This window comes from Limanda limanda, chromosome 11 (genome assembly GCF_963576545.1).
Source record: "Limanda limanda chromosome 11, fLimLim1.1, whole genome shotgun sequence".
In the NCBI taxonomy this organism is placed as follows: domain Eukaryota; kingdom Metazoa; phylum Chordata; class Actinopteri; order Pleuronectiformes; family Pleuronectidae; genus Limanda; species Limanda limanda.
In genome coordinates this window covers 702,407-719,175 of record NC_083646.1, presented here as the reverse complement: position 1 = coordinate 719,175, position 16,769 = coordinate 702,407, and the positions used below count along the sequence as shown (strand labels likewise).

The 16,769-nt window shown below is 42.9% G+C and overlaps 2 protein-coding genes across 2 annotated transcripts; both read left to right on the top strand.

Annotated features, from left to right (window-relative positions):
* Nucleotides 1–1,223: 1,223 nt before the first annotated feature.
* Nucleotides 1,224–3,686, top strand: LOC133013786 (sialic acid-binding Ig-like lectin 15). Its single transcript, XM_061080831.1, has 5 exons — nt 1,224–1,578; nt 1,802–2,176; nt 2,889–2,926; nt 3,037–3,118; nt 3,379–3,686. The coding sequence occupies exons 1-5, from the start codon at nt 1,224–1,226 to the stop codon at nt 3,684–3,686; spliced, it is 1,158 nt and encodes a 385-aa protein (XP_060936814.1).
* A 4,949-nt stretch (nt 3,687–8,635) lies between these two features.
* Nucleotides 8,636–12,789, top strand: cmtm7 (CKLF-like MARVEL transmembrane domain containing 7). Its single transcript, XM_061081272.1, has 5 exons — nt 8,636–8,825; nt 10,744–10,920; nt 11,060–11,158; nt 11,998–12,079; nt 12,715–12,789. The coding sequence occupies exons 1-5, from the start codon at nt 8,715–8,717 to the stop codon at nt 12,726–12,728; spliced, it is 483 nt and encodes a 160-aa protein (XP_060937255.1). The 5' UTR covers nt 8,636–8,714; the 3' UTR covers nt 12,729–12,789.
* Nucleotides 12,790–16,769: the final 3,980 nt, after the last annotated feature.

Below are 16,769 nucleotides of genomic sequence, written 5' to 3'. Positions count from 1 at the left end.
GATGAGACTGAAGGAACCAGCTGTGTGTGTGTCTGTGTGTGTGTGTGTGTGTGTGTGTCTGTGAGTGTGTGTGTGTGTGTCTGTGTGTGTGTGTGTCTGTGTGTCTGTGTGTGTGTGTGTGTGAGTGTGTGTGTGTGTGTGTGTGTGTGTGTGTCTGTGAGTGTGTGTGTGTGTCTGTGAGTGTGTGTGTCTGTGAGTGTTAGTGTGTGTGTGTGTGTGTGTGTGTGTGTGTGTGTGTGTGTGTGTGTGTGTGTGTGTGTGTGTGTGTGTGTGTGTGTGTGTGTGTGTGTGTGTGTGTGTGTGTGACTCAGTACCTCCACAGCCCTGTCAGTGTGTCACTAGGTTTTTTCCCATTTCTGCTTTTCAACAGTTTTTGAATCATCATGAAACTCACTGACTGTAAAAAGATCCCGGTCCCCAGATGATGAATCACAGAAACAGAGACGGACGACACGTCTGAAGACAAAACATCTCAGGTGCTAACGCTGCCATCTGGTGGTGATGACGAGCAGTCAGTGACCGTGGTATCACAGGTAAGAGGTACCGCCCATACACCGGCTCAACCAATCAGGAGTCAGTCTCAGCCCATTTTTATTTCATCAAATATCTAAATCAAAACCAAACTGATCAGAAGCACCTGAACAAACCTGCTCCTTGTCCCATCTGCTAACATGGAGGAGGAGGTTTACGACCTATACTGCAGTCAGACACCAGGGGGCGCTTTGGCTTTACTTTTATGAGCTGTGGTGTTCACATCACTTCCTGGCTGCTGTGGTTCTGCTTCTTCTTTCGAATAATGTTTTCATTTGACAGAAGTTCCTCTGCTGCTCCTCTGGTCTGAAGCTGTGGAGACGAGACGTCTCTCGGTCTGCGACGAGTCCGAAGATGCAGCGTCAGAATCATCTGATCGTTCTCATTCTGTCAGTGATCTTCACAGGTAAGAACTTCCTTCTCTGCTCACGCTGACTCAAACCAACCGATTGAAGCTGTTTGTGTTGTTAGTGAAGATGAATCAAGAGCAAAGATCCAACAGTTCAGAATCATCCGTCCGTCAGCCGAACCAGCAGCCGGTTCAGGAGGCCTCGGTCCTCGGTCCTCGGTCCTCGGTCCTCGGTCCTCGGTCCTGGGTCCTCAGGGCCGGGGATCTGTCCTTAAACCTTCAAACATGTCTCCAGCTCATGATGTGATCCTGCTCTTCAGGGTCGTGCTGGGATGGTTGGAAGATGGCCGTCTCTCCGGAGGTCAGCGCCTCCAGAGGAGAAGACGCCGTCCTCAGCTGCTCCCTCACCAGCTCCAGACCACAGCAGCACTCAGGGCAGATCCAGATCAAGTGGTTCACCGGAGCTGCAGGTTCTTCACCGGTCTTCAGCTGCTCAGTCAGAAACGACTCAGCGACTCAGGGACTCGGCAACTGTTCGTTTCCTGAGCTCAAACACTCGCTGAGTGGAGACCCAAGGCGGGGGGGGCTGTCCCTCCTCATCAGGGCGGTCCAACTGGCGGACGAAGGTCAGTACGTCTGCTGGGTGGAGCTGGACCACCGGCGCAGGTTGATCCAGAAGACACAGCTTCGTGTGACAGGTGAATCCCACGAGCTGCTCACCTGAACTGCTGAGTCACTGTCAGGTGTGAGAAAGCTACAGAGCGCTGAGTCACAGGTCACATGTCACAGGTCACATGTCCAGATCCAACCAATGACATCACTGAGACGTAAACACACACAAGCGTGAAGGAGATGACGACAGGAACCAGGTGAGATCTGTGGAATGAAGTCAAAGTTCTGTTCTGTTTGTTCTGTTTGCAGCTGAACCTCAGATCCTGAGTCTGGTTGTGGTGGAGCCCCCCCCCCCGGCCTCTGGCAGCGCCCCCTGGAGGCTGCGGTGTGAGGTGGAGGGCAACCCGCTGCCCCAGCTGGTCTGGCTTCTGGCCTCCAGGCTGAAGTTAGAGGACCAGGGGCAGACGACTGAGGCGGGTCCGTTCCGACGGATCGGTGAGGTGCCGTACCGGGAGGGGGAGGAGCTGACCTGCAGGGCGGAGAGCCGGCTGGGCGGAGCTCAGAGGACGTATCCACCCAGTCAGACCGGGATGCTAACAGCGCTGGTGTGTGGCCTCATGGGGGCGCTAGTGCTGCTGCTGCTGCTCGTCACAGCAGGAATCCTTCACTGTCGCAGAAACAGACGTGAGATTCAGATCTGAGAAGAATCCTCTTCAGCAGATTCATCATCTTTTTATCCATTAATTCATTAGTGAGACGTCTCCATTGATCAATTTACAAAACTTATACTATTATTATTATTGTATTATTATTATTGTATTATTATTATTGTATTATTATTATTGTATTATTATTAGGAACCGGTAAGAGGCCCTTTTGAAATTGTAATGATTATTATTGTTGTTATTGTTGATGTTTTATTTTATGATTGTAATTAGCATTCTTGTGTTTTATTTTTTTTATATTTGTTTTATTTTATTATTATTATAATTATTATTATTGTATTATAATTATTACTATTATTATTATTATTATTATTATTGTAGAACCTTCCCAGTAGATCAGTGAAGTGTTAAGTGGAGACGATAAATGAAACAACATCCTTATCAACGACCAATAACATCAGTAAACGATTAATTAACCAGAAATAAATCCTCCAATCAGAGAGATGAACATTTAGTTTTTAATATTTTCTTTCTATAAATGTCATTAATGAGCAGGTGATGTGTTCACTGTCGGTTTCCGCCTCAATCACAGTATCTCTATCGGTTTGTCACTGAAGCAGAAATATCTGTATTTTATCTATTTAGTTATTGTTTATTATTTTAATAACCATCGTTCTGAAATGAGCAGCTTCCTCCGGCTCTTGGTTGTAATGTGTCTTGTTTCTCTTCAGCTCCAGTCGACACTTCTTCTGTTTACGAGAACGTTGATGTAGGTGCTCGCTCCGTCTGATTCACGTTGACACTGAAAGTTTCACATCTGCAGAAAAGGAGAAGTCAGATTTCAACCTGATGTATAATCATGTTTGTGTGTTTCCACAGGTGAAGAACCTCGGTGTGCGAGCGTCTGATCCTCCAGCCGACCCAGACTCTGAGATCCAGCTGCTTTATTCAGTCGTGGGCAGTGAGTCCTGTTGACCTCTCTGACCTGGTGACCTCTGACCCCTCGGAGGTCACTCAACAAAAACAAGCTTTTATTTAATCTATTTAATTTCCACACAATTGATCCAAAGTCGTCATGACGTCATGTCACTGCTGGACTTGTTTTTTTTATATATTAATATATTTACAGCATTGTAACATAATCAAAAGCTTATAATAACAACAATGAAACATCAGAACTGTGTGAAAAACCTCTGATGAGACGACGTCTTCTTCTTCTAGGTCATCAGCTGTTGAGCTCCGGCTGTCCACCTGGGACAGGTGAGGAGACGGGTGAGGAGACGGGTGAGGAGACGGGTGAGGAACCAGGTGAGGAGACGGTTGAGGAGAGGGGTGAGGAGAGGGGTGAGGAGACGGGTGAGGAGACGGGTGAGGAACCAGGTGAGGAGACGGTTGAGGAGAGGGGTGAGGAGACAGGTGAGGAGACGGGTGAGGAGAGGGGTGAGGAGACGGGTGAGGAGAGGGGTGAGGAGACGGGTGAGGAGCCAGGTGAGGAGCCAGGAGGTCCCAGAGGAGGAGGTTCCTCTTAGTCTCTAAAGTTCACATGTTATCTGCAGCTCTTTGGATCAGAGGATCAATTAGAACATCAGAACCTGAGGATCTTTGTGATTCAATGATTCAAAATCCCAAAGAGACACTGGTGCAAGTGAAGGAGCCAGACACAGACAGGATATATACATACACTGTGTATATATATATGTATATATATATATATATATATATATATATATATATATATATATATATATATATATATACATATACTGTATATAAATGCAATTCTTCCTCTTCGACATGAGGATTCAGTTTCCTGTGAGAAAAAGAACAGATCATGTGTTTGTCCTGAAATGAAACGTTTGTGTGTCTTTGTGTCTCTAAACTTTTGGCATGAAAGTGTAAATTTTAATGAATGAACTTTGTCTTTTTCAGTCGTCCTGTATTCTCCTGTCAATGTTCAGCGGTAAGAATGAAAAACGAATAATAATAATGATAATCACAATAATAATTATGATTATAATAATAATAATAATAATATAATAATAATGATAATATTTGGCTTAAAATCGTTTTGTTCTTCTTTTCTCAGGATCAACAGAGAATTTCATGTTTGACTCATGAAACGGAAATGATGTGATACTTGTTTTCTAAAACTCTGATCATTATTTGGTTTCAAGCCTCCGACTCCGCCCCCCCGCTCCAAAGATGGTTACTTCCGGTTTCAAAAAACCAAGATTTCGCTGAACAACATGTCATGGGTTGAGAAATTTCAATAAATGCATTTACTCAATTGATTGTGTTTCTTTTTATTACCTCATGTTTGTGATATTCACATAAAGTTCTGGCTCCTGCCTCGTTGAGCTGCTCTGGGTTTTCACTCTGTCCAGCAGGGGGAGACAGAGGGGAGCGTGTGACGTCACCAACCGGGAGATAAACACAAACATTCAAATCTAATCTACATTTTAATTTCTGACAGAAAAGATTCCACATTAACCAAAGTCTTTGAAGGTTTGGAGCAGCCAATCAGAGAGCAGGTCTGGTGTGAGTGTGGTGAACCAGGTTCCACTGCGGCTGCGTCTCGAAACTGAACCACTTCCTGTTCTCGGTCGGTTGGATCCACATGACTGTTCAAGGTTCAGCTTCACTTCCTGTGTGTGTGTGTGCGTGTGTGTATGTGTGTGTGTGTGTGTGTGTGTGTGTTTGTGTGTGTTCTCTTGTACAAATCTCTTTATGAGGACCTTTTGACCTGTCCTCACTTTGTGACACCCCCCCCCCCCTTTAATGGACTGTTTGGGGGTTAAGACTTGGTTCAGGGTTAGGATCAGGTTTAGGTTTATGTGTTGGGTTAGGTTAAGGTTAGGTTAGGGTTAGGGTTAGGGTTAGGGTTAGGGTTAGGGTTAGGGTTAAGGTTAGGTTAAGGTTAGGTTAAGGTTAGGTTAAGGTTAAGGTTAAGGTTAAGGTTAAGGTTAAGGTTAAGGTTAAGGTTAGGTTAAGGTTAGGTTAAGGTTAGGTTCAGGGTTAGGTTAAGGTTAGGTTAAGGTTAGGTTAAGGGTTAGGTTAAGGTTAGGTTAAGGTTAGGTTAGGGTTAGGTTAATCAATCAATCAATCAATCAAGTTTTATTTGTATAGCCCACATTCACAAATAACAATTCGTCTCATGGGGCTTTAACATTGTGTGACATCCTCTGTCCTTAACCCTCAACAAGAGTAAGGAAAAACTACTAAAAACCCTTTTCACAGGTAAAAATATGTAGAAACCTCAGAGAGAGCCACATGTGAGGATCCCTCTCTCAGGACGGACAGAAGTGCAATAGATGTCAGGTGTAAGAAAACATCATCAGGATTTTTAGCAGCATCCATTAGGCTAAACATTTTTCAATACTATGTGTCAGGCAGTCCCGCTGCAATCACAGTCTCTGGCCAGCAGCAAGACCACGATCCAGCATCAGGATGGGATCCACTATAATCCACAGTCATTGTCCACCGCCGCCAGTTAGAATCCATTATCAGCTGCCGCCTCGGTCGTGGTCCCTCATCATCCGATGCCAACGCGACAAAGGATCCTCCATTACAACGACGATCAGCTGGCACGATACAGAATCCACCGAACTGGATCCACCATTGCGACCTCCGACACGCGATCCACAATCATAATCCATGGTGCGGCCACAGCTGTGGCCCTGCATCCGCGGGCGCTAAGGCACAGAAACTCCGGGAAAAGGGGTCAAGTTAGTAACATGTACTGATCAGATAAGAATTATCTTGATGTGATAAATATGGAGAAAAGGAAGGAGAAGCAGGAAAGAGAAGCTCCGTGTGTCTTGTGTCATAAATTCCCTGTGCGTCTTAGCATCATCAGGGGTTTTTGCCATTTAATCAAATTTGGAACATCGCACAAATTAGCTCTAACTATAAGCTTTATAAAAAAGGAAGGTTTTGAGTCTACTTTTAAACGAACAGAGCGTGTCTGCCTCCCTAACTGAAAGTGAGAGATTATTCCACAGCAGTGGGGCTTGATGGCTAAAAGCTCTGGCTCCTACTCTACTTTTAGAGACTTTAGGGACAACAAGTAAACCTGAGTTCTGGGATCGGAGTGCTCTAGTAGGTTGATATGGAACTAACATCTCTTTAAGGTAAAGAGGTGCCATATCATTAAGGGCCTTGAAGGTGAGGAGGAGAATTTTAAATTCTATTCTAGATTTAACAGGAAGCCAGTGTAGCGATGCTAATACTGGAGAAATGTGCTCTCTTTTCTTAGTTCTCGTCAGGACACGTGCTGCGGCATTTTGGACCAGCTGCAGAGTCTTTAACGACTTGCTGCTGGAGCCTGATAATAATGAATTACAATAGTCCAGTCTCGATGTAACAAAGGCGTGGACTAGTTTTTCTGCATCTTTTTGCGAAAGGACATGTCTGATTTTTGAGATATTACGCAAGTGGAAAAACGCGGTCCTAGAAATTACTTTTAAGTGACTATTAAAGGACAAATCAGGATCGAAGATCACTCCCAAGTTCCTGACTGTGTCATTGGAAGCAAGGGCAATGTCATCTAGCGCAGCTATATCATTAGATAATGTATCTCTAAGGTGTTTAGGGCCGAGTATTATAACCTCTGTTTTATCTGAGTTTAATAAGAGAAAATTGCGGGTCATCCAGGTTTTTATGTCCTTGAGACATGCTCGAAGTTTAGTTAATTGATTACTTTGATCAGGTTTTATTGACAAATATAACTGGGTGTCATCCGTTAAGGTTAGGATAAGGTTAGGTTAAGGTTAGGTTAAGGTTAGGTTAAGGTTAGGTTAAGGTTAAGGTTAGGTTAGGTTAAGGTTAGGTTAAGGTTAGGTTAAGGGTTAGGCATTTCGTTTGGATGGTTAGGGTTAGGGGCTAGGAAATGCATTATGCCAATGAGTGTCCTCACTTAGAGAGCTGTATATACATGTCTGTGTGTGTGTGTGTGTGTGAGTGAGTGTGTGTGTGTGTGTGTTTTGACACCGTCGGGGGGGCTGAACTACGTTAGTTTGATGTCATGGATTCTTTTGCTTGAAGGAAAGACACAAACCTTTCAGGAGGAGCCGGTTTGTAGATGGTTTTAAAAAGGGATCTGGGATGAAGGTGAAGACTTTGCTCTTGTTATTTTACTTTTGTTATTGTTATTATAGGAAGTCAAGAGGTTTTAATGGAAATTGACTTAATTACTTGTTAATGCTCACAGCAGACTTTTCCATCGAGGGCACAGCTCAACAGAAACGTTACGGTGCGCCCGCTGTCCATCAGCTGGTCATGTGACCTGCTGCTCTCCTCAGCTGACGCACACGACACCCGAACCAGAAGATACAGACACTTCTCTTTCCATCTCACTCGCAAGTGGGATCCTTTCTGCAGAAAGCTTTTACAAACCAACGTAGAAGTCGTGAACATGCAGCACGGCCTTTCCCACTTCCTGTCAGAGTCTCTGCTCATCGCTCTGAGAGCTCGAAGCTTCTCATCAACCCATCGAGGTGTTACCAGCTGGTTTCAGTCTTGTTTTGATGAGGCTATGATATCCAGTGGATTGAGAGAGATGATTGAAGCCAATGAGTAAAACATTAGAATCAGAGGAGGACACCTGTGGAAAAGTGGTCAGAGACAAATGGACGTCCTCTAAGGTCAAGAGTTGATGCTCAGAGTGTGAAGACAAGATCTGATGTGTGGCTGCGGTTCTGAGTTGGATTCGTCACATGTGGGACAGAATTAAAAGAATGTTTCAGAGTTCGGCTGCAAAGTCTCTGGTCGGGTCGTTAATGTGGATATTAATATCACCAAGTCAAGAGAAATCTGTCAAGAGATCAGGTCTCTGCAGAGGAGACCTTTGAGACTGGGACATTAACAATTCAGACTAAAAGCACAGATACGCAACAAAATTAAGACAACACTGCTCCACATTTAAACATGTAATAATGATAATCATAATTTATAAAACTCTTAACTTTGTAACAAATTGGACTTCTGTTAAGATAAAATAAAGCAATTGATTAACATACACAATTTAAAACTATTTTCTTTAGATAATAATAAAACAAACCTACAGAACAACAAACAAATATCCAAAAGTACAATGAGTCAAATAGGATAAAAAGGAAATACAAATATTTCACAAAATATTGTTTGTTCAGTTACTAAAGGAACAAGATTATTATATGATAATTAGTCTATGTATAGATGCAATCACACACATTCAGATTTTAATAATATTTATATAATATTACAACAATTCCTAAAATAATGAAATAAAAACAAAATATAATTCTTCTTCTAAAACTTCATATTTAAAATGTATTGAAATATTGGATGTAACTGTTGAATCCTGCTATTTATTATTTAATCTTAAATCAAGTCAAACGTTTATGTATTATTTTAAATCCTGGGTCTAAGACTTTTATTTTGAAAGGTCTCTCCGGAAGTGTGGTTGTTTATCCGGTGTGTGCTCGGTCCCGTTAGTCGGTCTGTGGCGTTATTCCTGACCGGGACGCTTTCTCAGTTTAACGAGTTGAACGGTATCGAACTCCCGGATCACCGGAAACATGTCGCACACCGTCATCACCACGACAACCACCACCAGGACTTCCGGTGACAGCGTCTTCAACGCGGGCTACACCCGGACCATCCCGGGTCTGCTGAAGATGGGACAGATGGTGAGAGTCCGCCCAGCATCCGGGACTTTACCCGGAGACACCCCGCTGTTTACCCGGAGACACCCCGCTGTTTACCCGGGTGAACCCGGACCGTGTCCGTCTTTAACCAGGAGACAAAACCACTGAAGGGAATCTGTTACTAATAACATCAAGCTCTACTGGCATGGTGGTAAACCGGAGATTATCCAGTGTTTACCTGGAGTTAACCTGGTGTTTAACCAGAGATTATCCAGTGTTTACCTGGAGTTAATCTGGTGTTTAACCAGAGATTATCCGGTGTTTAACCGGAGATTATCCAGTGTTTACCTGGAGGTAACCTGGTGTTTAACCGGAGATTATCCAGTGTTTACCTGGAGTTAACCTGGTGTTTAACCGGAGATTATCCAGTGTTTACCTGGAGATTATCCAGTGTTTACCCGGAGTAAACCGGAGATTATCCAGTGTTTACCTGGTGTTTAACCGGAGATTATCCAGTGTTTACCCAGAGTTTACCTGGTGTTTAACCGGAGATTATCCAGTGTTTAACTGGAGTTAACCTGGTGTTTAACCAGAGATTATCCAGTGTTTAACCAGAGATTATCCAGTGTTTACCCGGAGTTAACCTGGTGTTTAACCGGAGATTATCCAGTGTTTACCCGGAGTTAACCTGGTGTTTAACCGGAGATTATCCAGTGTTTACCTGGAGATTATCCAGTTTTTACCCAGAGTTAACCTGGTGTTTAACCGGAGATTATCCAGTGTTTACCTGGAGATTATCCAGTGTTTACCCGGAGTTAACCTGGTGTTTAACCGGAGATTATCCAGTGTTTACCTGGAGTTAAACTGGTGTTTAACCAGAGATTATCCAGTGTTTAACCGGAGATTATCCAGTGTTTACCTGGTGTTTAACCGGAGATTATCCAGTGTTTAAACCCGAGTTAACCTGGTGTTTAACCGGAGATTATCCAGTGTTTAACCCGGAGTTAACCTGGTGTTTAACCAGAGATTATCCAGTGTTTACCCGGAGATTATCCAGTGTTTACCTGGAGTTAACCTGGTGTTTAACCGGAGATTATCCAGTGTTTACCTGGAGTTAACCTGGTGTTTAACCGGAGATTATCCAGTGTTTACCTGGAGATTATCCAGTGTTTACCTGGTGTTTAACCGGAGATTATCCAGTGTTTACCCAGAGTTTACCTGGTGTTTAACCGGAGATTATCCAGTGTTTAACTGGAGTTAACCTGGTGTTTAACCAGAGATTATCCAGTGTTTAACCAGAGATTATCCAGTGTTTACCCGGAGTTAACCTGGTGTTTAACCGGAGATTATCCAGTGTTTACCCGGAGTTAACCTGGTGTTTAACCGGAGATTATCCAGTGTTTACCTGGAGATTATCCAGTGTTTACCCAGAGTTAACCTGGTGTTTAACCGGAGATTATCCAGTGTTTACCTGGAGATTATCCAGTGTTTACCCGGAGTTAACCTGGTGTTTAACCGGAGATTATCCAGTGTTTACCTGGAGTTAAACTGGTGTTTAACCAGAGATTATCCAGTGTTTAACCGGAGATTATCCAGTGTTTACCTGGAGATTATCCAGTGTTTACCCAGAGTTAACCTGGTGTTTAACCGGAGATTATCCAGTGTTTACCTGGAGTTAACCTGGTGTTTAACCGGAGATTATCCAGTGTTTAAACCCGAGTTAACCTGGTGTTTAACCGGAGATTATCCAGTGTTTACCCGGAGATTATCCAGTGTTTAACCGGAGTGCAAAGCTAATGTCTTCATGTTTGATAAAGTGACATCGAGAGGCGGTTTCAGGAAACTGATAAATTAAGTGTAATCCAGTAAACAACATATAATCTGATATAAAGCGCTCAGAGATTTCACGTCTCCTTGAAGCCTGAGACGCTCCAGGTAATAATCTGTGTCTGTGTTCCAGCTCGCTCTGCTCATCACCTTCCTGTGTGTGCGCTGTGTCCGGGGTTGGCCCAGCTGGGCGGCGTTCCAGTTCTTCGAGGTGGTGACGCTGTGGTTCCTCGTCGCCCTCCTCATCTTCTTCCTCATGCACCTGTTCAGGCTGCAGGCCAAGATGCCGTGCATCAACTGGCCTCTGACGGTGAGACGCTTCAGGCTTCCTGGAAAAGTCTGTAATATGTAAAAGTATTATGTACTAGGTTTTAGATAAGTAATTTAATCCTTGATTGATTTGATTCAGTCTGAAGATTCAAGCTGGTTTATTTGTTCTGTTGCTTCAGGAGTTCTTCCATTACTCCGTCGGCACCGTCCTCATCCTCATCGCCTCCATCGTGGCCGCGGTGAACAGTGGGTCCGTGTCTGCGCTGGTGGTCGCATCGGTACGTACACACGCTGGGAAACATGGGAAAGGTCGGGTTGAGTCTCCATGAGCAGAGTCCTGAAGAACCTCCGCCTCTGAAGCTGGTCACGACCTCTGACCCTTCTGACCTCTCTGACCTCTCTGACCTCTCTGATCTCTCTGACCTCTCTGAACCCTCAGAGTTCTGTGATGTGTTTACTCTCAGAATCATTAATACCATCATCCATGACGCATGGTGTTCTCACAACTTGTGTTCGAGTGTCAACACATCGTGAACACGAGCTCATGTCGTCCATCAGTAAACAGAATTTACTGCGGTCTGTAACCATGGTAACTATACATCAAGATGGTGACCGCTGTAAACTCAAAACACAAAAACAAAAAAAAAAGTTTGATTCAAATAATTCTAAAATGTCTAATAAGAAATTTGTCTCAAAAATAATTTAACACTACTTTTGACAAATCTGTAAATATTTAAATAAAAAATTGATTCATTATTTTCCCCCACTGATTGTTAACTGGGTTGGAATCTGTAGTCCCTGGAAACCGAGGCAGAGTGAGACCTCTGTCACATGAGGTTGTTCAGCGATTAAACTTCTGTCTGGTTTTATATTTAGTGTTTTATTGAACTTTTGTTAAACACTATGAGGAATACGTTCTAACCAGAAATCATTATCATGCAAAATGAAGAAGAAGCAAGACAGGAACAAGGTCTACTTAGTTTCCTTATTTTAAAATGTGTTTGTTGGGTTAAGTTGGTTTTGTTTTGGACCAATCAGCAGCCAATCAATTAAGTTCTAATGATGACATTAATATTCATATTTAGTTGTATTGATGTAATGATTTGTTTCTCCTCAGGTGTTTGGCTTCATAGCGACGTTCCTGATGGCCGTGAGTCTGTGGACGTCCTACAGCGTGACCTGTGGTCCTCATCCCACAGGTAGGTCCTCCTGTCCCCTGTCCACTGCATCACATGTCCACTGCATCACGTGTCCCCTGCATCAAGTGTCCACTGTCCACTGCATCACGTGTCCCCTGTCCACTGCATCACGTGTCCCCTGCATCAAGTGTCCCCTGCATCACGTGTCCACTGTCCACTGCATCCTGGGACACAATCATCAATCAATCATTCTTCAGTTGATTGATAGAAAATTCACATTTCAGCTGTTGTGATGATCGATGTTTTCCAGGTTAAAGTGTTTTCAGGATTCAGTCTCAGATGAGTTATTTTTATTTAGTTCCCATTTTCCTTCTGACCACACACACACACACACATGTACACACACACACACACGTACACACACACACACACACACACACACACACACACACACACACACACACACACACACGTACACACACACACACACACTAATCAGCCATGACAGAGGAACAGATCCAGATTCTCTTCAACACTGAGTCGATTGTTTCCTTTCTTCACGTCATGTGATCAGATCCTCGTGATGATTTCTTTTGACTGAGTCTAACTTTCCCTCTCTGTGTCCTCCTCGCTTCCCTTCTTCAATTCTTTGGTTGCTCCCTCCATCTCTGCTCCCCCCCCCCCCCCCCCTCCAGGTTCAACTGTGTAAACATCGTCTCCGAGGAAACCGAGACCTGGATCGTTCACCGGATCAGAACTCAGAGGAACCGGTGCTGATCCAGGACAAGCGTCGACCATTTCAAATGTAAATATCTTCTGTTTGCCACTGAATCTCCTCAAACCTCTGAGGTCACAGTAACGGTGCCGAGTCTCACATTTCAACCATCGATTGTATCAGTGACACGTTTGATAAACTCACTTTTCATATTATGTCACGACTACATTACCCATCATCCCTGCTGCTTCCCGCCTGAAACAGGTCGACATGTTTAACGATCTGTTTTGTCTCGTGAGCTTCTCGTGGTTCAGCAGCTGTGAGCGTCTGTAGAACAGCGCCCTCTTCCTGTCGTGTGCCCTCCTGACAATTTCTGTGTTCTCTCTTTTTTAATTTCCTCAGTGTTTAACGCTGCTAGCTTGATTTGTTCGAGTGGATTTAAACGTCCAGCGTTTTACATCCTCCGCTCAGCTTAGAGCGACTCTTTTAAAATCCCTTTTCACTATGATGCACAGTATAGCCCTGTTAGCCTGCGATGCTAATATCGCTAGCACACCAAAATATCTGCGTTGTCATTCTGGTGTGCTGATAACTATTACAAGCAGATATTTTATAGAAAAAAGCAAGCATGCTAATGACTTTGTTAGCATGCTAAATCATTACTCAGGGGCTAATACACACGTGTGCTAAAAAATATAGCATGTGAAAACATTTTATGATATGAAACAGTGAAAAAGAAAATAGCAGCATGCTAACAATGCTACAAACAAAACCTGGATTAATAAAGTTTTGTTTTAATTATTGTCAACATATTTGATGTGCACAAAGGCTGTGGATTCATCTGCCACTAAAAATAGTCCCTAACAAATACTCAACTGTTTTTTAAAGAAGAACTTTAAAAAACACGAAACGGGGGGGGGGGGGGGCAGTAATTTCACTGCTGTGCTATAAAGACACAATGTGCCATTAATTTGACAAATGAATGGAAATATTGTCCATGAACTTCCTCTGGGTGTGGCAGAAACTCCCATGATGCATCACTGTTGCTCTCCACAGTTCAGAGGGAACTCCTCAGCATGAGGTCACTTCCTGTCCAGCTCCACTGACGCAGACAGGACAGGTGTGAATGTCCAAACTGTTTCTCACATCAGACAAGGATGACGAGTCGAGAGCAGAATCGTTTTTCAGCCACGAACTCGTCAGGACAGAAATCAGCTGATGTGGAAATCTGTTTCAGAAACAAACATGTTAACAAAGAAGATGCACAAAATAATGAAATGTACCAAATATCAATCAGAAGGATTTTCAGATTAATATCATGATTTAATGGACCAATGAAAGGTCTGAATCAGAAACATTCATGTATGGATTATTAAACAGGTTCACATGAATAAGAGGAATTAACTATACAACTTGCACAACTATTAACAAACATATGTGCAGATTAACAAAAAGTATTTGTGATACTGTATAAATAAAGTAAAACTTCAGGATTTAGGTTTTTGAATTTTACCAGACTTGGTAAAATTTGTGTTTTTCAGGTTCACCAGTTAACAAAGTTATGGAGGTTTACTCTCATTATTTCTGTCTCTGAGAAGAGTTTGTGAAATTAAAATTCATTCACACTAATGTTTTTCTCCTGGTGCTAAAAGAAGCTCAGTGGAAAGAGTTTTCTCGATGATTTATTGTCGAACTTTTCTGCCGTTTCCAGTTTAACACGAGCTCTGCTCTCGGCTGGAGACGTGAATCTTCAGTTTTCTGCCTTAACTGTCGATCAGATGCCAAAGTGAACGTTGTGCGTCCGAGCTTTCACTGAATGTGTCTTTAAATTCCCTGTGTAGCAGCAGAGACAACACAACAATGGGATTTACGTCTAATTGGATAAAAATCGACTGTTTCACTTTGACTCTGTGGAAGTTTACATTTACATGACGAATTCTAATGTGTTGAAAAAGAGATGATTGTCGCCTCTGGTGCAGACGATGCAGCCTCTACACACTGAGAGGAGCAAGCAAAACAATTATTCAAAAGAACAAGGATTGGAAAGTCTTTTGATGATCATTTATTCAGCAAAATTGACAATCATTTCATGTTGTTAGCTTCTGAAGTTTGAGTCTTTCATACGTTGGGGTTTGGAAAATTGATCGAGGGGGGGGGTGGCGGTCCAGAAACTCAGTGTGTAGAGGTTGAACTTCCTGTTGCATCACAACTGCTCAAAGCTGATTTCTTCAGAGTGAAACATGTGTGCGTTTGCCGTGTGATGGAGACGTTCACACCTGCTGACTTCCTTCCTGTTTCTCTTGTTCTGGACCAGTTTGACTCATGAAGCTTGAGTTCCACTTCCTGTTAGAAGCTGGTTCCACAGACCTGCTGTTGATCAATATCACAAGCTGAAGCACTTATGTAGAATCACTGGACATGAATAATGTGTAGCTTTTATTTTGAGCTTTTTTTTTAGCATGTTTAGATTTTTTTTTGAATTTCTACTGTTAGACTTTTGATATATCAAATATTTCCATCAGTATTTACCCAGAGTTCAGTTTTGGTATAGAATTATACTGTATTTTTAATGAATGCATTTTAAGTTTTTGACTCTTGAGCATCTTGTTTAGTTTTTTATTGCCGCCTGGAGTCGTGTGAGGAATCGGAGCGAATGAGTTTCAACTCTGCTGACGATTTAAACTCCGACTGTTTCCATCGTCTTCTGTTCTCGAGGAGAAGAGGTCACACATGAGACCTGATCTTAGATTCCCTCGGACTCCAGGTCCGACCAACACTGATGTTTACATCCTTTATTCCTGCATGTGTGTGTTTTCTGATGCTTCATGATGCACAGTGACCGAAGGCCGTTTGTCCACTGGGACACAAAGGATTCTGGGAAATATCCAGCAGTGTGGTGGCCTGTCAGTACTGATGCAGTACGGCCACAGAATGTAACCTGATCGTAAATGGACATCTCACGAGAATATAAATGAAATACAAAATAGATAAATCTGTAAAGTGAAGAATATGAAACTTAGATTTCTGTTAGATGTTAGAAAATCTAAGTTCCTAAAAGTGTTTGTGTCTTCAGGGAGCGTTTCACACCTTGTTTGTTTCAGACTCTTCAGTCTGGACCTGAACATCAGGTGTGAACGGTTCCTCAGACACGTTCAGACCAACAAAGCTTTGCTTGGATTTTCAACATTTGTCGAACCAGATTTGACGAACTGCTGAGTGAGTGAAATCCGGTTTGTTGAGATGTCCGTTCACGTGTGTGGAGTTAGAACATCTGGAACATCTGGAACATCTGGAACATCTGGAACCCAGTGGACTCTCAAACCCTCACAGATCACATCTGATTTCCTCCAAAGTGCCTTAATGTTGTGTTGAGTTATTGTTCGGTCCATTAACCAAGAAGCTTCCAGTGAGGAGAACCGTGAGGTGGGACTCTGGTGAGAGATGAAGATCTGAAGGAGCCATGTTCAGTGTTCGTGATCAGACGTCACATCTTGTTTCTCCACATTTTTTAATGTTTAAACTACAAGTTGTAATTTTTGTCGCATGCTGTAAATTAAAGGCTCATTGCACCAACTTCCTGTCTCATGATGAGTTTATGTTTTTAACAAATGAGAATGATGCAACAAATAATACACACAAACATAATAATACACACATAATACACATGATAACACAGGTCAGGTTCTGGCAACACTTTCAAAATAAAAGCTCTTTAATTTGAGTTCCTAGTTTCTCTGAAAAGAGTTTATCTTCAGGACACGAGGTTCTGACGGAGGGAAGCTGTGAGAACAGATAACCCTTACCCTTACCCTACCTTTACCCTTACCCTAACCCTTACCTTAACCCTTACCCTAACCCTTACCATTACCCTTACCCTTACCCTAAGCCTAACCCTAACCACTGTTTCTTCAACTACAGAATCATTGAAATGACTTCTATCATGTAGTCGGTATTTATCCCTTTTATTGTGACGCCTCCTGAGACAAGAGGAGACAGTTCTGTAAAGTGTCAGTAGGTGGCAGCATTGTACCACAC